Source organism: Tachyglossus aculeatus, chromosome 22, assembly GCF_015852505.1.
Source record: "Tachyglossus aculeatus isolate mTacAcu1 chromosome 22, mTacAcu1.pri, whole genome shotgun sequence".
Classification (NCBI taxonomy): Eukaryota; Metazoa; Chordata; class Mammalia; order Monotremata; family Tachyglossidae; genus Tachyglossus; species Tachyglossus aculeatus.
Window position 1 is genome coordinate 1,775,899 of NC_052087.1, and position 26,374 is coordinate 1,802,272.

The 26,374-nt window shown below is 48.9% G+C and overlaps 1 protein-coding gene across 1 annotated transcript in view; it reads right to left on the minus strand.

The window, feature by feature from the left end:
- Positions 1 to 7,813: 7,813 nt before the first annotated feature.
- Positions 7,814 to 26,374, minus strand: part of PDE6C (phosphodiesterase 6C) — a 53,604-nt gene continuing 35,043 nt past the window's right edge. Inside the window, exons 19-22 of the mRNA XM_038764782.1 lie at positions 25,491 to 25,565; positions 24,994 to 25,077; positions 24,673 to 24,826; positions 7,814 to 8,128 (exon numbers count right to left, since the gene is read on the minus strand). Coding sequence (XP_038620710.1) covers positions 8,055 to 8,128; positions 24,673 to 24,826; positions 24,994 to 25,077; positions 25,491 to 25,565 — 387 coding nt within the window. The 3' untranslated portion in view covers positions 7,814 to 8,054. The remainder of the gene's footprint in view (positions 8,129 to 24,672; positions 24,827 to 24,993; positions 25,078 to 25,490; positions 25,566 to 26,374) is intronic.

Here is a 26,374-nt window from a genome sequence, read left to right on the forward strand (position 1 = left end):
ACAGATATCACTAGTGTTATTATGAGGTCAGATATCTTCTTGTTTATTTTCACAACCCTGATCAGAAGGGTTATCGCCTTCACCGATTGCTTACTACAAATCAACCCAACCCACACGCCCCAGTCCCGGAAGGTGGCTACTCTCTGTACCTCGATCTCATCTACTCTGCGAGCGAGCCATCGCCCGTATTCCCCCTTGAGCCCAGAACTGAGAGTTCCCTTCGATGTCTGAGAGTTCGCCGCCCTCCACCTTCAAAACCCTCTAAAAATCACATTTCCAGGCCTTCCCTTACCCCCTATTTCCCCATTTGCCTTCTCCGTCGCGCAGACTGTGAACTGGGCTGCGTGCACTTTGACACTCACTCCAGACCTAAAATACTTTGGAAAATATTCTTATACTCTTCTATTTCGCCCCTCCCGAATTTATTTTAATGTCTGTTTCCCCCTGCAGACAATAAGCTCCTTGTGGGCAGGGATCATGTCTACGGCTCCGTTGTACTTTCTCAAGTGATTAGTACAGCACTCTGTGTTCATTCCTTCAGTCAAATTTATTGAGCGCTTACTGTGTGCAGAGCACTGTACTAAGCGCTCGGCCACATATAGAGACGGTCCCTACCCAACAACGGGCTCACAGTCTAGAAGCAGCGTGGCTCAGTGGAAAGAGCCTGGGCTTGGGAGTCAGGGGTCATGGGTTCGAATCCAGGCTCTGCCGCATGTCTGCTGTGTGACCTTGGGCAAGTCACTTAACTTCTCTGAGCCTCAGTGACCTCATCTGTAAAATGGGGATTAAGGTTGTGAGCCCCATGTGGGACAACCTGATCACCTTGTATCCCCCCAGCGCTTAGAACAGTGCTTTGCACATAGTAAGCGCTTAACAAATGCCATTATTATTATTATTATTATTATTATTAGAAGGGGGAGACAGACGACAAAATAAAACATGTGGACAGGTGTCAAGTCTGCACACAGTAAGTGCTCTGTAAATAGCATTGATTTTGAACTAAATGGGAAGCATGATTCAGTTATATTATACGTGAGTGTAATACATTCCCGTATGTTACATACCAAAGGGGCATTTATGAATGGAAATGTTTATCCTGATATTTATTACATCTGAACAGAAGTTCAGTTCAGAGAATAATAATAATAACGATGGTATCTGTTAAGCACTTATTCTGTTCCAAGCACTGTTCTAAGCGCCGGGATAGATACAAGGTGATCAGGTTGTCCCACGGGGGGCTCACAGTCTTCATCCCCGTTTTCCAGACGAGGTAACTGAGGCCCAGAGAAGTGAAGTGACTTGCCCAAAGTCACACAGCTGACACGTGGTGGAGCCGCAATTAGAACCCGTGACCTCTGACTCCCAAGGCCGGGCTCTTTCTGCTAAACCACGCTGCTTCCCCTAATAGCCTGGCCTAGGGGAAAGAGCTCAGGCCTAGGAGTTTGGGGACCCAGGTTCTAATCCCACTCCACCGCTTGCCTGCCAAGTGGCCATTGACCATTCATTCATTCATTCAATCGTATTTTTTGAGCGCTTACTGTGTGCAGAGCACTGTACTAAGCGCTTAGGAAGTACAAGTCGGCAACACCTAGAGATGGCCCCTACCCAACAACGGGCTCACGGCTTAGAAGCAGCGTGGCTCAGTGGAAAGAGCCCGGGCTTTGGAGTCAGAGGTCATGGGTTCGAATCCTGACTCCGCCAATTGTCAGCTGTGTGACTTTGGGCAAGTCACTTCACTTCTCTGGGCCTCAGTTACCTCATCTGTAAAATGGGGATTAAGATTGTGAGCCCCCGGTGGGACAACCTGATCACCTTGTAACCTCCCCAGTGCTTAGAACAGTGCTTGGCACATAGTAAGCGCTTAATAAATGCCATCATTATTATTATTATTATCAGAAGGGGGAGACGGACAACAAAACAAAACACTTAATTTCCCTACGTCTCCGTTTCAGAACAGGATTCAGTAACTTGTTCTCCCTCCTCTTTAGATCGTGAGCCCCATGTGGGACAGGGACTGTGTCCAGCCTGATTATCTTGTGTCTACCCTAGCACTTACTACAGCACAGGGCACGTAGTAAGCATTGAACAGTTACCACAAACATTACTGTCCGTTCAGTCAATCAATGGTATTTATTGAGTGCTTATAAGCAGGGAGTGTACAATGGAATTAGCAGGCCCATTCCCTGCCCTTTACGAGCTTACAGTCTAGAAGGGGAGTCGGACATTAATAGAAAGTAATTTATAATATATAATTTAATGATATGTACGTAAGGGCCGTGGGGTTGAGGACAGGGCAAATATTAAATGCCCAAGGGTCACAGATCGAAGTGCATAGACACAGAAGGGAGAGCGAGCTGGGAAAAAGAGGGCTTTATCGGGGAAGACTATTATTGTTGGTTTTTAAAATGTCCGCCTTCAGAGCGGGTGACAGAAAAAGGATTGAGTTTCAGGGTTCCTTAAATAACAAGTAAAAATAGCTATGTGCCAGGGAAGACTTCCTTAGGTAGGATGACAGATTTCCAGGTTAACTCTTTGCCATCCCAAGCTTTGTTGGGGAGCTGAGCCAACCTGGAGCCAGGTAAGAGTCTTGAAGCTCGAGAAAGAATTGGCTTCGTTCGTTCATTCATTCAAGCGTATTTATTGAGAGCTTACTGTATGCAGAGCACTGTACTAAGCGCTTGGGATGTACGAGTTGGTAACATATAGAGACGGTCCCTACCCAACAACGGGCTCACAGTCTAGAAAGGGGAGACTGATGACAAAACAAAACCGGACCGGTCATTCTTGCTACATCCCAAGGCTGGGCCGTGAGGATCTTGAGAGCCCCCGTCCGCCCTCACCCGCCCCCATCCCTCCCAAGGACTTTGGTCCGAAATCCGAAATCTCCTCCGAGTGTGAAAGGCTGGCATATCCCAGAGAGTTCCAGGATGCCTTCCTAACTTTTAGGTAGAGCTGGCGGACTGGCAGTTAAGATCTCTAACCTCCTGTCGGAATTCATCATTAAACACACCCTACACCCCAAGGCAATAAGAGGCTAATACCGTTAATCACGTTGGACTCAGTCCCTGTCCCAACCGACATTCGTAATTCTAAAATACATAAGCCACACACTGTGGCCCTCGGAGGCCTAGCTCACATGCACGCAGAATTCACGCCTGGCCCTAGTTAAATCTGGATTTTCTCAGTGGTCTCCCTCCAGGCCCACCCCAATCCGACAAGGGGGTCTATCAGACGGTTACCCTCCCTACCTTCAAAGCCTTATTTAAGGCGTATCTCCTCCAAGAGACGTTCCCCGACACCAGGCCCTCATTTCCCGCATGCCCACTTCCTTCTGTGTCTCCCTTGCATTTGGATTTGCACGCTTTTTTCACCCATCCCTCAGCACTTCTGTAGCTATCTGTAATTTATTTATTATAATAATAATAATGACGGTGTTTGTTAAGCGCTTACTATCTATTTGGATTAAATAGACCGGAAGCTCGCTGTGGGCAGGGAAGGTGTCTGTCAGTTCTGTTATACTGTAAGCAGCGTGGCTCAGTGGAAAGAGCCCGGGCTTCGAAGTCAGAGGTCATGGGTTCAAATCCCGGCTCCGCCGATTGTCAGTGGTGTGACTTTGGGCAAGTTGCTTAACTTCTCTGGGTCTCGGTTCCCTCATCTGGAAAATGGGGATGAAGACTGTGAGCCCCCCGTGGGACAACCTGATCACCTTGTAACCTCCCCAGCACTTAGAACAGTGATTTGCACATAGTAAGCGCTTAATAAACGCCGTCATCATTATTATTATTATTATTATTGCTTTCCCAAGCCCTTAGTCCAATGTGCTGGACACAGTAGGCACGCAATAAATATGATTGATTTATTCAATTAACAGGATCAAGGATAACAAGAGTTGGTAACCCAAGGGGGTGTCCTTCTCACAGACAGACTAGTCAGTGTGGGGAGTGTGTGGTGGCTTTGGGAAGGAAACTCTCCAGTTTTGGGGGGGGGTTTAGGTGTTTCTCCCTAAAAAATTATCTAATTCCCCCAGCTAATCTGAGGGGAAAGAATGGAAAGGGATCTAGAGAGGCCAGCTGGCCCTGAATCAGGCATAATAATAATAATGGCATTTGTTAAGCGCTTACTATGTGCAAAGCACTGTTCTAAGCGCTGGGGTCGATACAAGGTGATCAGGTTGTCCCACAGGGGGCTCACAGTCTTCATCCCTATTTTACAGATGAGGGAACTGAGGCCCAGAGAAGTGAAGTGACTTGTCCAAAGTCACCCAGCTGACAATTGGCAGAACAGGGATTTGAACCCATGACCTCTGACTCTGAAGCCTGGGCTCTTTCCATTGAGCCACACTGCTTCTCATGAGACCCTATCACCCCAGGATCCTACCCTTCTTGTCATCCTGTCACAAAGTCTTGACACCCGGTTTTTTTCACCCCTTTTCCCAACCCACCATGGCACCCTGGGACTTATTGGCTATTACTTAATAATAATAATAATGATGGCATTTATTAAGCGCTTACTCTGTGCAAAGCACTGTTCTAAGCGCTAGGAAGGTTACAAGATGATCAGGTTGTCCCACAGTCTTAATCCCCATTTTAAAGATGAGGTAACTGAGGCCCAGAGAAGTGAAGTGACTTGTCCAAAGTCACCCAGCTGACAAGTGGTGGAGCTGGGATTAGAACCCATGACCTCTGACTCCGAAGCCCGGGCTCTTTCCACTGTGCCACACTGCTTCTCATGAGACCCTATCACCCCAGGATCCTACCCTTCTTGTCATCCTGTCACAAAGTCTTGACACCCGTTTTTTTTCACCCCTTTTCCCAACCCACCATGGCATCCTGGGACTTATTGGCTATTACTTAATAATAATAATAATGATGGCATTTATTAAGCGCTTACTCTGTGCAAAGCACTGTTCTAAGCGCTAGGAAGGTTACAAGATGATCAGTTTGTCCCACAGTCTTAATCCCCATTTTAAAAATGAGGTAACTGAGGCACAGAGAAGTGAAGTGACTTGCCCAAAGTCACACAGCTGACAATTGGCAGAGCTGGGATTAGAACCCATGACCTCTGACTCTAAAGCCCATGCTCTCTCCACTGAGCCACGCTGCTTCTCAATATTACTTATTTGCCCTTTGGGGGTGAATGCCCTTGGCAATCAATCAATCAATCAATTGTATTTATTGAGCGCTTACTGTGTGCAGAGCACTGTACTAAGCGCTTGGGAAGTACAAGCTGGCAACATAGAGAGACTGTCCATACCCAACAACGGGCTCACAGTCTAGAAGGGAGAGATAGACAACAAAACAAAACATGTGGACAAGCGTCAAGTCAGAACAAGTAGAATTAAAGCTAAATGCGCATCATTAACAAAATAAATAGAATCGTAAATATGTGTAAGTAAAAAAAATAAAATAAAGTTGGGATAATCCCCTCCCAATTGCCTAGTCTTTAACCACTGTGGGGCTACCAGCGGCGAAAACACGACCACACCAAGTGAGCCAGCAGGGATCCCCCTCCTACACGAGGGCTCTTAGATCTTTATTCTCCTGGGATTTAAATCGTTCCTTTCGCGTGTCAGAATTGTATTGACGGTAACTTCATTTAGTAGAATGGTTGGTAACGCATCACGTCTTGGGGTGCACTTACAGGTAGACCTCCCGCTCACGGTCTCACCCCGAGGCCTGCTTTCTTTCCCCTCGCTTCTCTTCTCCTCCGGCACGTTGCTTTGATTCGGTCTCTCTTTCCTGCTTCTCTCCCCAAGTCGGTCCTGGGTTCCGTGATGTCAGCACTGCCTCTTGGGAATTTGGTTCATCCTGTAAAATCCCTGGATCTTTCCACCATAGAAGAATAAATCTAAATTTGACTTTCATCTAGTATTCCGGATCCACAGAGTAACTGGCCAGAAGGGATTATTAAGACATAAACATCCAGGGAAGTCGGCCCTCCCACACCAACGCCTGAAAAATATAAAGTTTTGTCCCACCTCCTGTTTATCAGCAGGTGTGGTAACATGGGAGGGGCAGGGATCGCTACCCGGGCAGCAAAAAGCAGCCCTTGAGAAGTAGACCCTAGTACGATATGGAGCCTATGAATAAGCATGGGATGACCAGTGGGAATCTTAAACAATCAGAACAGACTAAGACACATTTCTAGGAATAACGAAGGCGAAGATTCCGGACTCTAGCAGCCCTTAATGTAGATATTACCTCACAGCAACTCAAATTGGAAAAGCCATGGCTTTTCAAGACTAAATATTGAGATTAACTCATGGATTCCTCTGCTGCTCCTATGGCTACTGGTTGTAGATGGAAAAGGGAAGAAGAGGTCTTAATCTTTTCTGGGAACTTTTTTTTCCCCCAATTCTAATCGTCTGGTGTTTTTGAAATGACCGGCAAACCAACTCTTAAAATCGGATCGGTTGAACTGCATTCTCACTGAAAATTTTCAAGGGCGTCCTATTGTGTCTCGCCCGTTCCATCCGATCAGAACGTGCCAGTTTTTAACAGTTCCTGTTCTGCACGGAGGAGACTTTGTTTTTGGGTAGGTTTGGGGTGTTGCCTTCTGCCTAGGAGTGAGGGCCTAGCCCCTGGGAAAGCACAGCGCAGGAATCTCTCTTTTTGGCTCAGGGCCAGGGGATCTGTTCGGTTACAGCAATGCTAGAATTGTTTCGAGAGATCAGATTGCACTCTCGTCATTCCGAGCGTCTGATCTCGGTAGCGGTCCCCGTACAGGCCGGGTACCGGGAATGCACAGGTCGTGCCGTATTCATCCCAGTGCTTGGCATAGAGGAATCAATCAATCAGTCCGGCTCAGTGGAAAGAGCCCGGGCTTTGGAGTCAGAGGTCATGGGTTCAAATCCCAGCTCTGCCAATTGTCAGCTGTGTGACTTTGGGCAGGTCACTTAACTCCTCTGTGCCTTAGTTACCTCACCTGGAAAATGGGGATTAAGACTGTGAGCCCCCCGTGGGACAACCTGATCACCTTGTAACCTCCCCAGAGCTTAGAAGAGTGCTTTGCACATAGTAAGCGCTTAATAAATGCCATTATTATCATTATTCACTGAGCACTTACTGTGTGCAGAGCAGGGTGCTAAATGTGTGGGATCATACAATGCCAAAGAGTTTAGTAACCACGTTCCCTGCCCACAACAGACTGTAAGCTCCTTGTGGGCAGAGATCATGTCTACCGACTCTATTGTACTATAGTAATAATAACCGTGTGATTTGGTAAGTGCTTACTACATGTCAAGCACTGTTCTAAGCAATGGGGAAATGAGGCACTCTTCTTCTCTGTGCCTCAGTTACCTCAACTGTAAAATGGGGATGAAGACTGTCAGCCCCACGTGGGACATCCTGATCACTTTGTATCCCCCCCCAGCACTTAGAACAGGCTTTGCACATAGTAAGCGCTTAACAAATACCATTATTATTATTATTATACAGGTCACACATGTGGCTCCCAATCTAATTAGGCGGAAGAACAGATTTTGCCACTTTTGCAGATGAGGGAACTGAGGCGTGGAGTGACTTGTCCAAGGTCATACAGCAGACAAATAACAGAGCTGGGTCTAGAACCCAGGTCCTCTGACTCCTAGGCCCGTCCTTGAGAGAAGTCGGCGGGGGCTTTGGGGCGAAACTGTTGTGCAGGACACTGGAGGGAATAGGAACATGATTATGGAAAAGACAAATCTCTTCCCAAACTGTCAGATTACAGAAGCTGGATTACGGTTTTTAGACTGAGTTTTTTAGTCTTTTAGGTGCTAACATCTGACATAAAAAAAATGTTTCTTGTGGGCCCTGTGGGGAGCGGGTAGTTTTCTGTTTTCCAAGTGGTATTGAAATTAAGGAAACAAAAATCGTTTCTCCCTTTTGCTGGGTGTGTCATTTCCCTTGGGATTTTCAAGATGTTCTCCGGCTGGGTGGTTGATTCTCTTGGTGGTGGCAACGTTTCGGCTGATCTTACTCTAGATGATTCGCTACGTCCCTAAAAATCCACCCTTCCTTCATTTTGTTCTCCAGCTTCAGAAACCGAGCCTCCGAGTTGGGCCCCATCGGATTGTATTATAAAATTAGACATGTTTTGGATTTCCCAGCCTCTCCATCTCCTCCTCTTCCTCCTCCTGAATCTCGTTCAGCTAGTGAGAAACAGAACAGGGATGTTAACGGAAGTAGCTGGAGTCTCGGTAGAAAGCGCTATGGTTTTGGGGGGGTCTCTGTCCTTGTGAGCCGCAGCCACCGAGCGACAGGCTCCTACTGAGGAGGTCTTCCTTCCCACGGGACCCACAGGGGCTCAGCAGGTCTTGTTTGGGGCCTGGGTCCAGGCAGGGGGAGGGCAAGACCTTTTTCGGTCTTCCCCATCTCTCCCATCCACAAAGCTGCCCAAAAGAGAGGCAGAATGATGAGGGAAGACAGCAAGGGGGCAGGAAGCAAGAATGGAGAGGAATTCCCAAGAATGGGAGATGGGAGGAAGAGGGAAGAAAGCTGAGCAGCTGGTAATGAGAAGAGGACAGGACAGGAAGAGGGGAGAATGGGCACAGCGAGAGAGGTGGCCTTTAGCAGCGGGACGGAGGGGTGAAGGCAACAGCAACGGGGAAAGCCAGGGAGAACAGGCAGGAGACATGAGCGACAACAGCAGAGACCCAGAGAGGGGTAGGAAAATAGCGAGAAGCAGGAGGCAGTCCAGCAGAAGGCTTGAGGGATGGGTGATGTGGGGGAGAGTGGAGGGAAGCAGAAAAAGGAAAGGAAAAGGAACAGGGGGAAAAAGGAAGAGAAGCACCGTATCTATCTCACCTGGGCAAAAACTGGGAATTCCTGCCAGCGGCATTGCACTTAGGAACATAGCCTTAGACCATTTCCCCTCTCTGCAATTTATTTTCATGTACGTCTCCCCCGGTAGACTGTGCATTTTTTGTGGGCGAGGATCGTGTCTACCATCCCTATTGTATTGCGCTCTCCCGAGCGTTCAGTACAGTGCACACAGTCAGTGCTCAATAAATGCCATGATGGACTGATTGGTCGATTGGACTCCTATTCACTATTTCTCAGCTTTTACTTTCCTAAATGATCATTTTGCTAGCTGAATTGGCATTAAACTGTAAATTACAGTTTTGAAAAGTACACTCACTGCCTCGAGTCCCTCAACGCCAACTCTCTCCTTGACCCCCTCCAAGCCGGCTTCCGTCCCCTACGTGCCACCAAAACTGCCCTCTCAAAGGTCACCAATGACCTCCTTCTTGCCAAATCCAACAGCTCCTACTCTATCCTAATCCTCCTCGACCTCTCGGCTGCCTTCGACACTGTGGACCACCCCCTTCTCCTCAACACGCTATCCAACCTTGGCTTCACAGACTCCGTCCTCTCCTGGTTCTCCTCTCATTTCTCCGGCCGTTTATTCTCAGTCTCCTTTGCGAGCTCCTCCTTCCCCTCCCTTACTGTAGGGACTTCTCAAGGGTCAGTTCTTGGTCCCCTTCTGTTCTCTATCTACACCCGCTCCCTTGGTGAACTCATTCGCTCCCATGGCTTCAACTGTCATCTCTATGCCAATGACACCCAAATCTACATCTCCGCCCCTGCTCTCTCTCCCTCCCTCCAGGCTCGCATCTCCTCCTGCCTTCAGGACATCTCCATCTGGATGTCTGCCCACCATCTAAAACTCAATATGTCTAAGACTGAACTCCTTATCTTCCCTCCCAAGCCCTGTCCTCTCCCTGACTTTCCCATCAGTAGACGTTCATTAGGGCTTTGAACAATGTTGCATCCCACATCTCCCCAGACTCTGAAAGGTTTCAGCAGTTCCTGTTCATAACTTTGCCAAGTACCGAAATGGGTAAGGGGAGAGTTGTGCGGAGGGGAGAGAAGAGTTGAGTAACCAACTGAGTAACTATTCTTAGACACTGACATTAATTATGATATCAAAGGTTTTCAATGTAAAACTTGACCCGGGACTGATGAAACCATAAGACAACATTACAGGATGGAGGGGCCGCTTCAAAAATGATTTCACCCGTTGTTGTTGAGTGGGGTTTGGGTTTGTGATCATTTCTTGCTTCATCGACTCGGTTGTTGGACTTCAAACTTACATTTAAAAGCTGTGGATCACCATGCAATTAGGTTATTTTCCACCCTTTCCACCTGCATTAAAACACGTCACATAATCAGTCTCCTACGCTTGGTTTTGCTTCCATTAAGAGAAAGATCAACTTTGCTACAAGTTCGTTAAAATATTGTTTCAGTTCCTCCGCCGTTTCGGGGGTTCCGAACTCTCGACCGAAGCGGCGTGGGAAATTTTTGTTGGCTTGGTGTCCAATGGACTCGACTGCCCAAAGGCCAATCGATGAGACCCTATGACAGCCAACTCAGTGTGTATAGGTGGGCCCGGCTCCACATCAGCCTCCTTTCTGATCTCCCACCCTCCTGTCTCTCCCCACTTCAGTCTATACTTCACGCGGCTGCCTGGATCATCTTTGTGCAGAAGCGCTCTGGGCATGTTATTCCCCTCCTCAAAAATCTCCAGTTGCTACCAGTCAACCTATGCATCAAGAGAAAACTCCTCACTCTCAGCTTCAAAGCTGTCCATCCCCTCGCTCCCTCCTCCCTCACCTCCCTTTTCTTCTTCTCCAGCCCAGCCCGCACTGGGCCGTGCTGTTTCAGAAGTGCAGGTAGGGGCCAGGCCGTTTCAATGCAGTAGGAATCCAGCTTGTGTGGCATTGAATTAGATAATTCAATTAGAGAAAATTCATTAGAGAAGCAGCGTGGCTCAGTGGAAAGAGCCCGGGCTTTGGAGTCAGAGGACATGGGTTCAAATCCCAGCTCTGCCAATTGTCAGCTGGGTGACTTTGGGCAAGTCAAGTGACTTCTTCTTCTCTGGGCCTCACTTCTCTGGGCCTCAGTTCCCTCATCTGTAAAATGGGGATGAAGACTGGGAGCCCCCCGTGGGGACAACTTGATCACCTTGTAACCTCCCCAGCGCTTAGAACAGTGCTTTGTATGAAGTAAGCTCTTAATAAATGATATCATCATTATTATTATTGTCATTATTATTGAATTAGCTTAGTGCATATACGGCCCAGTAATGAATCAGTCTATCGATGGTATTTAATAATGATGGCACTTATTAAGCTCTTACGATGTGCAAAGCACTGTTCTAAGCACTGGGGAGGTTACAAGGTGATGAGGTTGTCCCACGGGGGGCTCACAGTCTTCCTCTCCATTTTCCAGATGAGGGAACTGAGGCGCAGAGAAGTTAAGTGACTTGCCCCAAGTCACACAGCAGAGAAGTGGTGGAGCCAGGATTTGAACCCATGACCTCTGACTCCAAAGCCCGGGCTCTTTCCACTGAGCCACGCTGAGTGCGCTCTGTATGCAGAGCACTGTCCTGTAAGCATTTGAGAGACTACACTGAATTAGCTTAGTACGTGTACAGATAATCAGTGGTATTTAGTGAGTGCTCACTTTGTGCAGAGCACTGTACTGTAAGCTCTTGAGAGACTACATTGAATTAGTTTAATGCACAAACAGACCAGCAATCCATCAGTCAATCAGGCACTTAGTACAGTGCTCTGCACACAGTAAGAGCTCAATAAATACGATCGAATGAATGACTGCTGAGCGGTAGACTGTAAGCCCTTGGGAAAGTACACTAGAGTAGAAAGACATGATCCCAGCCCTCAGGGTGCTTCCCTCTCGAGCCTGAGAGGGAAGAGGACTCTGATTTCAACAATTCCTTGAGCAGGCCTCCCCCTGCTTCTGATCCCAAGTCTAGGGGAGCAGAGAGCAAGGATCACGTGTGGCAACTCGGCCAACTATTCCATTTTTCGTCCCTCCGTTCCTCAGAAAAAGGATTTCAATTCATCAAACAGAGACTTGTCTGCCAAACCACATCCCAGCGTTTAGAACAGTGCTTTGCACATAGTAAGCACTTAACAAATACCATCATTATTACTATTATTATCCCTTCCCGCCTTCAAAGCCTCCCGAAAACCCACCTCCTCCAGGAGCCATTCCCAGACTAATCCCCATCTCCCTCGTGGTGGCTCCCCAACGGGCTACATGTCTGTCTATATGAATCCATTCATTCATTCAATCGTATTTATTGAGCACCTACTGTGTGCACAGCACTGTACTAAGCACTTAGGAAGTACAAATCGGCAACGGTCCCTACCCAGCAACGGGCTACAACCCAGTAGCGATCTCTAGTAATTAGAACTGTGGTATTTGTTACGTGCTTACTATGTGCCAAGGGTTGTTACAAGTTAATCAGGTCGGATGCCATCCCTGTTCCCATCCCACGGATAGGAAGGAGAACAGCTACTGAAGCTCCATTTTACAGATGGGGAAACCGAGGCCCAAAGAAGGTAAGTGACTTTCCTAAGGTCTCACAGCAGGGAAGAGATGGAGCCGGGTCATTTTCCTGTACTTTTAATGAGCTTCCCCAAAAACCTAGTACCAGTGTAACCCTGCTTCTGATAGAACAAAATGCGCAAAATGCAGACGTGTAACTCACCATCGTTGAGGCCGACAGCAGAATCGACAGACCCCACCCTTCGTTGCGTCCTATCACTGCAGGAATTAAATTCCTTCGCTGCTCCACTCCCCCCCGCCTTTCCCCAGACGCAAAGCCAGGTTCTCTGCTCCATCCCAAACCAGGAGACAATCACAGCTGGTAGGAAAAGCCAGCTGGATCCAAGTAAGACCTCTGCCCTTCCACTTTATCCCGAGTCTCGGCTCCTTTAGGGGTGGAAAGGAGAAATCCCCATCCCCCTGGAGGGTATCATGGCTCCTGCTCAGGACTATGAGCCCACTGTGAGACTTTTAGACTATGAGCCCACTGTTGGGTAGGGACTGTTTCTATATGTTGCCAACTTGTACTTCCCAAGCGCTTAGTACAGTGCTCTGCACACAGTAAGCGCTCAATAAATACGATTGATGATGATGATGTTGATGATGACTAGAATCTTAGCTCTCACACCAGCTAAAATTGGAGGATTAAAAAGACAAGTTTCTAGAGAGCAAACGAGCTGCTGAAAATGATCGAAGAGGAAGACACTGGAGAGAGAGGAGCTCTAAGGTTTGTGGAGATGGTCCAGAAAGCTACTGTTCAACCTGGTCAATAGATGTTGCCAACTTGTACTTCCCAAGCGCTTAGTACAGTGCCCTGCACACAGTAAGCGCTCAATAAATACGATTGAATGAATGAATGAACCTCAATTGGACGGGTTTCACTAACAATAGAAAGCCACGCTTCCGCTTCTGCTGCCTCCTTGAAAAGACTCACGGTCAGATTACAATGCCTCAGTTAGTGTGAGATTGTGCTTTGAATTCTTCTATAAGAAAATAAATGACAGATGAGGAACGTTTCATGTTACAGCATGTTGTGTGGAAAGCCGTCGACCCCCGGGCCAAGGCCTACCTCTGGCCCACCTCTGGCCCGGAATGCCCTCCCTCCTCACATCTGCCAAGCTCTCTCTCTTCCTCCCTTCAAAGCCCTACTGAAAGCTCACCTCCACCGGGAGGCCTTCCCAGACTGAGCCCCCCTTTTCCTCCGCTCCTCCTCCCCTCCCCATCGCCCCGACTCCCTCCCTCTGCTCTACTCCCTTCTCTGCCCCACAGCACTTGTGTTTATTTGTACAAAATAATAATAATAATGTTGATATTTGTTAAGTGTTTACTGTGTACTAAGCACTGTTCTAAGCACTGGGGGGCTACAAGGTAATCAAGGTTGTCCCACGTGGGGCTTAATCCCCATTTCACAGATGAGGAAACTGAGGCACAGAGAAGTGAAGTGACTTGCCCAAAGTCACACAGCTGACAGTTGGCAGAGTCGGGATTTGAACCCATGACCTCTGACTCCCACGTCCGGGCTCTTGACACTGAGCCACGCTGTTTCCCTAACACATCTCTAGACTGTGAGCCCGTTGTTATATACCTGCATATATGTATATATGTTTGTACATATTTATTACTCTATTTATTTATTTATTTATTTTACTTGTACATATCTATTTATTTTATTTTGTTAGTATGTTTGGTTTTGTTCTCTGTCTCCCCCTTTTAGACTGTGAGCCCACTGTTGGGTAGGGACTGTCTCTATAAGTTGCCAACTTGTACTTCCCAAGCGCTTAGTACAGTGCTCTGCACACAGTAAGCGCTCAATAAATACGATTGATTGATTGATTGTTGGGTAGGGACAGTCTCTATATGTTGCCAACTTGTGCTTCCCAAGCGCTTAGTACAGTGCTCTGCACACAGTAAACGCTCAATCAATACAATTGAATGAATGAATATTTATTATTCTATTGATTTTATTAATGTACATAGATCAAGCGCTTAGTACAGTGCTCTGCACACAGTAAGCGCTCAACAAATACAATTGATGATCTATAATTCTATTTATCTATTTTGATGTTATTGTTTTGTTGTCTGTCTCCCCCTTCTAGACTGTAAGCCCATTGTTGGGTTGGGATCGTCTCTGTTGCCGAATTGGACTTTCCAAGCGCTTAGTGCAGTGCTGGGCACACAGCGCTCAATAAAAACGATTGAATGATTGACTGAAAGTAATTTCATATGGTTTTTCCAGAGGTACAGAAACAGAGTATAACGTGTTCGTCTGTGAGAAAACACCGCCCAGGTAACAGCTATTCATGACACATCGATGTGTGCCCCTTTTAGACTGTGAGCCCACTGTTGGGTAGGGACTATATATGTTGCCAACTTGTACTTCCCAAGCGCTTAGTACAGTGCTCTGCACACAGTAAGTGCTCAACAAATATGATTGATTGATTGATTGATGTACTCGAGGAATGAATTATGCCTGTATCACGGGGATGCCAGTCCCGCCCCCTGCACATGTTAAATTCCTCCTGCAGTGGTTTGCTTAGGGGAAGTGGCCAGTACAGTGATCTATAAGTAGTAGTAGTAGTAGACCCTACTACTACTAGTATAGTAGTACTATACTACTATAGAATGAGAGCATACACAATACAACAATAAACAGACACAATTCCTGCCCACCTGCTGCCAAGCACTTAGTACAGTGTTCTGCACACAGTAAGCGCTTGATAAATACAGTTGAATGAATGAATGAATGCCATCCGTCGTGGTTCCATTTCACCTCTGGGAAGCAGAGGTTCTGGTTTTTTTTGTTGTCTTTTGCGGTGTTTGGAGTAATAATAATGATGATGGCATTTATTAGGTGCTTACTATGGGCAAAGCACTGTTCTAAGCGCTGGGGAGGTTACAAGGTGATCAGGTTGTCCCACGGGGGGCTTGCAGCTTTCATCCCCATTTTACAGATGAGGGAACTGAGGCACAGAGAAGCAAAGTGACTTGCCCGAAGTCACACAGCTGACAATTGGCAGAGCTGAGCAGCGTGGCTCAGTGGAAAGAGCACGGGCTTTGGAGTCAGAGGTCATGGGTTCAAATCCCTGCTTCGCCACATGTCTGTTGTGTGACATTGGGCAAGTCACTTAACTTCCTTGAGCCTCAGTTACCTCATCTGTAAAATGGGGATTAAGACTGTGAGCCCCACGTGGGACAACCTGATCGCGTTGAATCCCCCCAGCGCTTAGAACAGTGCTTTGTACATAGTAAGCGCTTAACAAATGCTATCATTATTATACAAGCTAATCAGGTTGGACACAGTCCCTGTCCCATATGGGGCCCACATTTCATTCATTCATTCATTCAGTCGTATTTATTGAGCGCTTACTGTGTGCAGAGCACTGGACTAAGTGCTTGGGAAGTACAAGTTGGCGACATATAGAGACGGTCCCTACCCAACAGTGGGCTCACAGTCTAGAATTCCCATTTTTCAGATGAGGTCACTGAGGCACCGAGAAGTGAAGTGACTCGCCCAGGGTCCCCCGGCAGAGGAGTGGCAGAGCCGGGATTAGAACCCAGGTCCTTCTGACTCCCAATCCAACGCTCTATCCCCTAGGCCGTGTCAGTTCCGGGTTCTGGGCCCGCCACTCGTCTGCCGTGTGACCTTGGCAAAGTCACCTGCAGAGCGGCGGGCCGGGAGTGAGGGGAGCCCTCCGTCGCGGCTGACGAAACCACGGTGGTGGAACGGTCGCCTTCCCTCCCACAGCCGAGGGTCCCCGCTCCCGGCCGGTCCGCGAGGAAAACTGCCCTCACGCTCCCTCGGCCTCCTCCCGCCATCTCTGCCGCCGCCGCTTCCGGACTTTGAGCCGCGCGTTTGTTGGTGTTGTCGTGTTTTAACCTTTCGTCCCTCCTGCCGGGTTCCTCTCCAATCCCTTTGCCCCAGTTCAACTCGGAGGCTTTGGGCATCCCCCTCCCGAAGGACAGGGACGCGGTCTAATCCCTCGGACTGTGAACCCGCCTCGGAAGAGGGGAGCGGGTCTAATTTCCACCTGTGTATTCTCGCCCAGCGTTTAGTACACTGCTCTGCACTCAGGACGTGGTTAATAAATATTCTTACTATTACCAATACTGGCTCTGCCACTTGTCTGCCGTGTGACCTTGGGCAAGTCCTTGGGAATCACTGGAAAGATCCCGGGCTTGAGAGTCAGAGGTCACGGGTTCTAATCCCTGCCCCGCCGCTCGTCTGCTGCGTGGCTTTGGGCCAGTCACTTCTCTGGGCCTCAGTTGCCTCAACCGAAAAATGGGGATTAGGATCGTGAGCCCCACGTGGGACAATGCGATCACCTTGTATCCCACCCAGCACTTAGAACAGTGCTTGGCACATTAGTCCAGTGCTCTGCGCACAGTAAGCACTCAATAAATACGATTGAATGAATGAATGAATAGTAAGCGCTTATCAAATACCATCCAAAAAAATAAAAGCCTCTTAACTTTTCAGTGCTTCCGTTTCCCCATCCGTAAAATACTTGTTCTCCCTCCCCTAGACTGTGAGCCCCATGTAGGGCAGGGACCGTGGGTGATCTGGTAATCTCTATTTACCCCAGTACTTAGCACAGTGCTTGGCACATAGAAAGCACCTAAGAAATACCACATTAAATAGCATTCATTATTATTAATGATAATAATATGATGATTATGATGAGAAGCAGCATGGCTCAGTGAAAAGAACCCGGGTTTTGGAGTCAGAGGTCGTGGGTTCAAATCCCGGCTCCGCCGTCAGCTGTGTGACTTTGGGTAAGTCACTTCTCTGTGCCTCAGTTCCCTCATCTGGAAAATGGGGATTAAAACTGTGAGCCCCCCATGGGACAACCTGATCACCTTGTAACCTCCCCAGTGCTTAAAACAGTGCTTTGCACATAGTAAGCGCTTAACAAATACCATTATTATGATGATGATGATGATGATGATGATGATGATGATAATTGGTCAGGAGCAGGAGCCGGGGAAGAGGGGTTGGGAGGCACGGGAATTTGGTGCCTTTTCTCTCTCTCTCTCCTCCCAGCCCCGGATTTTCCCCACCCTTACCATTTCCATGGTTGGATGTGGTGGGAGGGTGGGAAACTCTCCCTTGCCCCCTCCTACCTCACCTCTCTACTCTCCTATTAATAATAATAATAATAATGATGGCATTTATTAAGCGCTTACTAGGTGCAAAGCACTGTTCTAAGTGCTGGGGAGGATACAAGGTGATCAGGTTGTCCCACGTGGGGCTCACAGTCTTCACCCCCATTTTACGGATGAGGTCACTGAGGCCCAGAGAATAATAATAATAATAATGGCATTTTTTAAGTGCTTACTATATGCAAAGCACTGTTCTAAGCACTGGGGAGGATACAAGTTGATCAGGTTGCTCCCTAAGGGGCTCACAGTTTTAATCCCCATTTTACAGATGAGGGAACTGAGGCCCAGAGAAGTGAAGTGACTTGCCCAAAGTCACACAGCTGACAACTGGTGGAGCCGGGATTTGAACCACGATCTCTGACTCCCAAGCCCAGGCTCTTTCCACTGAGCCATGCTGCTTCTCTAGACCGTAAGCTTGTTGAGGGCAGGAAATGTTTCGGTTCTATTGTTACGTTGTAGACTTCCCAGCGCTTAATACAGTGCTCTGCATACATTCAGGTCTTAGAACAGTGCTTTGCACATACTAAGCACGTTGTAGACTTCCAAGCGCTTAATACAGTGCTTTGCATTCATTCAGCTCTTAGAATGCTTTGCACATAGTAAGCGCTTAATAAATGCCATCATCATTATTATTATTATTAAGCGCTCAATAGATACTATTGGCGGGCTGACTGATTGTCGCTGCTCTGAGGCTGCATGGCCAGACTCTGTGCTTAATGGGATGTGGCCATCCATCCCCCATCTTGGCCCCATCCCCTCTTTCCTCTCCCCGCTGGGAGCTGGGAATTGCCCGCAGGAAAAGGGAATAGGATTGGGAAGCAACGGAGCCTAATGGAAAGAACACAGGCCTGGGAGTCTCCCACATTCATTCATTCATTCAATCGTGTGTATTGAGCGCTTACTGTGTGCAGAGCACTGTACAAAGCGCTTGGGAAGTACAAGTTGGCAACATATAGAGACGGTCCCTACCCAACAGTGGGCTCCCACATGTTTGCCTCCCTCTCTAATAATAATAATAATAATAATAATAATGGCATTTATTAAGTGCTTACTATGTGCCAAGCACTGTTCTAAGCGCTGGGGAGGTTGCAAGGTGATCAGGTTGTCCCACGGGGGGCTCACAGTCTTCACCTACCATGGAAAGAGCACAGGCCTGTGCTCGCACATGTCTGCTGTGTGTCCTTGGGCAAGTCATTTTCTTCAGCTGTCAAATGGGGAAAGCGAATGCGTGTTTTCTCCCCGCCTTAGGCCGTGAGCCCTTTGTGGGTCCGGGACTTTGTTTGACCTGATGACCTGCCTGCCCACTGTCCATTTGACAGCCCGGAGATGATATGGGTGGCAGAGAGAGGCCTGGCCCAGCTCCGGTCGCGGGAAACATCAGGCCAAACAGACTCAGGAGTTCACAGCCTCCCGAGAGGGGGGCAAAGCGGGCGGGACAGAAAATTGCCCTTTGACGTATTTGTGTCTTTATCGGCTCCCTCTCAGACATGATATTCCTAAACCAAGGCTCTGTTAGCCTGTGTTTGATCTGCAGGTTTGTTGGGCCTCTGTGTGCGGGTGGCTCAGTGGAAAGAGCCCGGGCTTTGGAGTCCGAGGTCATGGGTTCAAACGCCGGCTCCGCCAATTGTCAGCTGGGAGACTTTGGGCAAGTCACTTCGCTTCTCTGGACCTCAGTTCCCTCATCTGTCAAATGGGGATTCAGGCTGTGAGCCCCCCGTGGAGCAACCCTGCGCTTAGAACAGTGCTTTGCACATAGTAAGCGCTTAATAAATGCCATCGTTATTATTATTATTATTATCTGGGTGGACCGGTGGGGCGTGTGTGGATGTGTGCATCTGTGCGTATCTCTGTGTTTGTAAGTCTGGGTTGTGGGTGCATTAGTGTGCGCCAGTGCCTGGTATGTGCATGCTTCTTTTTTGTGTGTGTGTGTTTGTGTTTGTGGGCATGTGTGTGGGTGCCAGGGTCTGGGTTTACATATGTGCGTGTGTGTTTGCATTCCTCTGTGTGTTTTAGGGGCTGGTGTCTGGATGAGCATCTGTGTTCATTTATGGGCGCCAGTGTGTGAGTGTGCCTGGCCTGTCTTTGCGTAAGTTAAGGGCTTAGTACAGTGCTCTGCACACGGTAAGTGCTCAATAGATACGACTGAATGAATGAATATGAGGGTGCCGTTGTGTAATTGGGAATATGTGTCAGAGTCCGTGTGTCTGTGTGCACATTCCACTTCCTTAGTTTAATTTTAGGTGCATGTGACTCTGTGCCTGTGTAGGTGCCCCTGCATGTATGTCTATGTGTGTGCCTGTGTGCGTTTGTGTGTGTACTGCGTATGTGTATGTGTGTATTTATATGCACCGCGACTTCTGGTGGGGTGGGGGAAAGAGAAGTAGAATAGAGAATAGAGAATAGAGAAGTAGAAGAGAGAATAGAGAAGCAGCGCGGCTCAGCGGAAAGAGCCTGGGCTTTGGAGTCGGAGGTCATGGGTTCAAATCCCGGCTCCGCCACTTGTCAGCTGTGTAACTTTGGGCAAGTCACTTCACTTCTCTGGGCCTCAGTTTCCTCATCTGTAAAATGGGGATTAATGTGAGGCCCCCCGTGGGACAACCTGATGACCTTGTAACCTCCCCAGCACTTAGAACAGTGCTTGGCACATAGTAAGCGCTTAATAAATGCCATTATTATTATTATTATTATTATTATTATTATTATTAATAGAGAATAGAAAAGCAGCTCAGTTCAGTGGAAAGAGCCCGGGCTTTGGAGTCGGAGGTCATGGGTTCAAATCCCAGCTCCACCACTTGTCAGCTGTGTGACTTTGGGCAAGTCCCTTCACTTCTCTGGGCCTCAGTTCCCTCATCTGGAAAATGGGGATGAAGACCGTGAGCCCCCCGTGGGACAACCTGATCACCTTGTAACCACCCCAGCACTTAGAACAGTGCTTTGCACATAGTAAGTGCTTAATAAATGCCATCATTATTATTATTATTAAGTGGGAAGAAGAGGAGGAGAAGGCCACCCCTTTTCTTCTTCTTCCCCTACCCTCATTTCCTCTCCCATTTCTGTCCTCACAGAAATGGCCGCTCCTGCCCCCCAGCCACCTGTGGGAAGAGCGTACTTCCCAAGCGCTTAGTCCAGCGCTCTGCACACAGAAAATGCTCAATAAATACAACTGAATGAATGAAGAGTGTCCCTGTGCTGGGAGACGGCTCCTGGAGCGGACTCCGGCCGGGGATGAGCGGGAGGGTGGACCAGCCGGGCTCAGGGATAAATGCCATCATTATTATTATTAAGTGGGAAGAAGAAGAGGAGGAGAAGGCCACCCCTTTTCTTCTTCTTCCCCTACCCTCGTTTCCTCTCCCATTTCTGTCCTCACAGAGCAGACCAGACCACAGACCAGACAACCCTGGGCTGCTGTTTCCCAAACAGAACCTCCAGCTCCCCATCTCACCCCCGTACGGCACCCCCAATCCAACTCAGGTCCACTCAGCCCACCTCCTCCCGTTCCAGCCTCCCACCCCCAGTGACCCCATAATAATACTAATGATGGCATTTATGAAGCGCTTACTACGTGCCAAGCACTGTTCTAAGCGCCGGGGAGGTTACAAGGTGATCAGGTTGTCCCACGGGGGGCTCCCAGTCTTCATCCCCATTTGACAGATGAGGTAACTGAGGCCCAGAGAAGTGAAGTGGCTTGCCCAAAGTCACACAGCTGACAAGTGGCGGAGCCGGGATTGGAACCCATGACCTCTGGCTCCAAAGCCCGAGCTCTTTCCACTGAGTCACGCTGCTTCTCTGACCCCATCTCACCCACCCCTACTCCTCCCAACTATCCCCCCACCCCCACCCCATCACCCACGCTCCTTGGGAGAAGCAAGGTAAAAATTTTGCATTCCTAGAGGGATTGGGTCTGTGTCTGATTTCCACTGGTACATTCTTTTCCGGCAATTAGTACAGTGTTGTGCATACCGTTAGTGCTTAAAAATACCATTACTGTTATAACTACTCCCTGTTGCTTTACTCTAGCGCTTAGAACAGTGCTTTGCACACTGTTAGTGCTTAAAAATACCATTACTGTTATAACTACTCCCTGTTGTTTTACTCCAGCGCTTAGAACAGTGCTTTGCACATAAGTGCTTAATAAATGCCATTATTATTATTATTATTATTATTCAGAGCACTGAGTTGTCTCTGCAGTCCAATCTTCTCATCTTGTATCGACCCCAGTGCTTAGCACAGTGCTTGGCCCATAATAAGATTTTAACAAGTACCCTATTCATCATTGTTCTGGTTAGTACTGAGAATAGTAATGATGGCATTTGTTAAGCGCTTACTATGTGCCAAGCACTGTTCTAAGCCCTGGGGTAACAATACTACTAATAATAATGGCATTTATTAAGTGGTTACTATGTGCAAAGCACTTTACTAAGTGCTGGGGAGGTTACAGGGTGATCAGGTTGTCCCACAGGGGGCTTACAGTCTTCATCCCCATTTAACAGATGAGGTCACTGAGGCCCAGAGAAGTGAAGTGACTTGCCCAAAGTCACCCAGCTGACAATTGGCAAAACTGGAATTTGAACCCGTGACTCTGACTCCAAAGCCTGGCCTCTTTCCGCTGAACCACGCTGCTTCTCTACAAGGTAATCAGATTGTCCCCCATGGGGCTCACAGTCTTCATCCCCATTTTACAGATGAAGTAACTGAGGCCCAGAGAAGTGAAGTGACTTGCCCAAAGTCACCCAGCTGACAAGTGATAGAGGCGGGATTAGAACCCACACCCTCCGACTGCCAAGCCCGGGCTCTTTCTGCTAAGCCACGCTGCTTCTCTACAAGGTAATCACGTTGTCCCACATGGGGCTCACAGTCTTCATCACCGTTTTACAGATGAAGTAACTGAGGCACAGAGACATGAAGTGACTTGCCCAAAGTCACATAGCTGACAAGTGATAGAGGCAGGATTAGAACCCATGCCCTCCGACTCCCAAACCTGGGCTCTTTCTGCTAAGCCACGCTGCTTCTCCACAAGGTAATCACGTTGTCCCACGTGGGGCTCACAGTCTTCATCCCCGTTTTACAGATGAAGTAACTGAGGCCCAGAGAAGTGAAGTGACTTGCCTGAAGTCACCCAGCTGACAAGTGATAGAGGCGGGATTAGAACCCACGCCCTACCGACTCCCAAGCCCGGGCTCTTTCCGCTGAGCCCCGCTGCTTCTCCTGGCCTGGCTTGTAGCGCCGGGACTGTGGGAGCTGCTCACTGACTGAGGGGGTGTTTATAGAGGGGTCGATGGAGAAAGGCCCTGAGGGGCTGGGGATAATAATGATAATAATAATAATAATAATAATAATAATGATAATAATAATGGCATTTGTTAAGCGCTTACTATGTGCAAAACACTGTTCTAAGCGCTGGGGTTGGCAGGGGATGGCATGGAGGTAGAGATCAGGCCTCCCTGAAGCCGTGACCGGCGGTGGACGGATCAGCCCCAGATATGGCTGTGAGCCCACTTTTGGGTAGGGACCGTCTCTATATGTTGCCAACCTGTACAGCCCCAGATATGGCTGTGAGCCCACTTTTGGGTAGGGACCGTCTCTATATGTTGCCAACCTGTACTTCCCAAGCGCTTAGTACAGTGCTCTGCACACAGTAAGTGCTCAATAAATATGATTGAATGAATGAATGAATGAATATGGCCTGCATCCCACACTCTGTGGGGTTCTGGTCAGCCCGGCGTGGGGATGGCTAAGGGCTCCCCCTTAAACGGGGAGCCCCATGACTGACCTGATTGTATTGTACCAACCCGAGTGCTTAGCAAATGCTAAAGTAATAAATAGCATCACAATAGAAGTGCTCAACAAATACCACAGTTATTAGGATTATTACCATAACTGTCCGACCGTACTACATCCACGCCAACTGCCCGAAGTCAGGTGAGACTACGGAGAGAGAGGGAGAGAAGCAGGGGGACGGGAAGAGAGAGGGGAGGCTGGAGGGGGAGGACAGTTGGCCCAAAAAGGACAGGGACTGGACTTCCCAAAGGATGGAGGCCATGTCCCCTTCAACCAGTTCAGTGCCTCTATTTGATGTCCGGGTATGAGACAGAGGGGTCCTGGGGAGGGATGGTGGAGCGGAGAAAAATAATAATAATGACAGCATTTATTAAGCGCTTACTATGTGCAAAGCACCGTTCTAAGCGTTGGGGAGGTTACAAATTGAGCAGGCGGTCCCACGGGGGGCTCCCAGTCTTCATCCCCATTTTCCAGATGAGGGAACTGAGGCCCGGAGAAGGCGAGTGACTTGCCCAAAGCCACGCAGCTGACAATCGGCGGAGCCGGGGTTTGAACCTGTGACCTCTGACTCCGAAGCCCGGGTGCTTTCCACTGAGCCACGCCGCTTCTCGGCCAGCTCAGGGCGACACTTACCCCATGGAGAGGCGGAAGCTTTGGGAAGTAGCGTGGCCTAGTGAAAGACCATGGGGCAGGGGTGAGAGTTAGAACGCCCGAGCTCTAATCTTGGCTTCCCCGCTTGTCTGCTGTGTGAACTTCATTCATTCAATCGTATTTATTGAGCGCTTACTGTGTGCAGAGCACTGTACTAAGCGCTTGAATATCACTCACCTTCTCTGGGCCTTTGTTTCCTCTTCTGTAAATTGGGGATTCTGTTCCTGTTCACCCTCCACCTCATATTGAGAACGCCCTGTGGGACAGGGACTAAGTCCAATCTGCTTACATTGTCTCCACCCCAGTGCTTGGCATATAGTAAGTGCTTAACAAATACCATAATTGTTATTATTAGTCCTTCAGAAGCTGTTCTGGCACACCGGTTGAGCAGGGCGATGGGGGAGACTCCTCAGGTCTTTGAAATCCTGTTTTCTTAAGGGCGGGCAGATATACTCCCTCCGGGCTCAGGGGACCAGGAGTTCATTCATTCATTCATTCAATCATCTTTATTGAGCGCTTACTGTGTGCGGAGCACTGTACTAAGCACTTGGGAAGTCCAAGTCGGCAACATCTAGAGACGGTCCCTACCCAACGGCGGGCTCACAGGCTAGAAGGGGGAGACAGACGACAAGACAAAACATATGAACAAAATAAAATAATTAGAATAAATATAAGGGAAGAGGGGCGGGAAGGCCGTCCTGGAGGGTTGGATGGGAGCCTGATGAGAGGAGAAGATTCCGGAGCCTCTTACCTTTTTTGGCTGCTTCCTCCTCCTGCCTTTTCTTCTCTTCTTCCAACATCTTCACCTTGGCGTCATATTCGTCCGCCCGGGATTTCCACTCCACCCTGTTAGTCTGCAGCCCGTCCAGCATGGGTGTGATCTCCCTGTGGAACCTGGAGAATTCCTGCCGGGGCCATTTCCAGTTCCGTGTGAGGCCGGAGGTCGATGCCCCCTACCCCCAGGGTCCCCGGGCCGGGGCGGGGAGGATCAGGGCAGAGGTGAGGGAGCGGTTTGGGGGGACGGAGGCCTCCCGGCATTGGCGTTATAGAGAACGGGGGAAAGTAGCATCACCTGGTACACAAAAGTGCACACGAAGTCAATGAATCCAACCTGAAGCTTCGGGAGTTCATCTCCTTTCTTTCTGTCCATCATGGGCTGGGTGGGGGGAGAAGTTCCCCTTTAGCCCCAAAAGGCGAGGGACCTTGTGAGCCGGACCCCTGCGGTCGCTCGTGACCGGCTTGACTGAGCGCCGCTGGAATGAGGAGCCCCGCTAGTGACTAGACCCCCCCCCCGACCTCTGATCCCCTGGCCCACCCAGCCCTCCACCCCTGGTCTATGACAGGGGCGCTGGGACCTTTGGAGGAATCAGATCGTTCATCATTCTGGATATTCCCTGTCCCCCTCAGCACTTAGAACAGTGCTTTGCACATAGTAAGCGCTTAATAAATGCCATCATTATTACTATTATTATTGTTATTGTCCTCCAGAGGTCCAGCCGCCCCTCTGGATGGTTCCCCACTTCCCCGAGGCGGGGACGGAAGCTCGCACGTGGCGCGGAAGGTCCTTACGATGGGCTGCTGCTGGAGAACCGTCCGCTCCAGGTCTCCCTGCTCCCAGAATTCATTAGCCACCATGAGGGCCACCTGCGGGAAACGGAGGCTTGGCTCACTGGAGCCCAGCGTCAGTGGGGCCCATCCGGAGGAGCCCTCCCAGCCCGGGTGTCCGAGAATCCGGGAAAGTGTGGGGATCTTGGGGCTCAACGGTGGTCTGTGGTGGAGGGACAAGTGAAGGAGGAAAGGAGGTGGGGTAGGGGCGTGTGCAGGGACCAGAAAAAAGGGCCACATTCTCTTAGCCCTCCATTTCCCTGCCTTCTCCACTGCCTGTCCTCCCTCTCTCTCTCACCTCCCCACTTCAACATCTTCAAACAATAATAATAATGATAATGACATTTATTAAGTGCTTACTATGTGCTGTTCTAAGTGCTGGGTGGAGTGATACAAGGTGATCAGGTTGTCCCACGGGGGGCTCCCAATCTTAATCCCCATTTTGCAGAGGAGGTCGCTGAGGCCCAGAGAAGTGGAGTGGCTCACCCAAGGTCACACAGCAGACATGTGGCAGAGCTGGGATTCGAACCCATGACCTCTGACTCCGAAGCCCGGGCTCTTTCCACTGAGCCACAAAGCCCTCCTAAAATCACGTCTCCTCCAGGAAGCCTTCCCTGACAAGTCTCTCTTTCCGTCCCTAATGCCTCACAGTTGCACATAATGTCATAGTGGTATCTGTATAGTGCTTACTCTGTGCCAAGCACTCTACTAAGCGCTGGAGTAGATAGAAGAGAATCAGATTGGTCTGGGGCTCAGTCTTGGGAGAATAGCTATAATTCCATTTATTCTGATGATTTTGACACCCATATACATGTTTTGTTTTGTTGTCTGTCTCCCCATTCTAGACT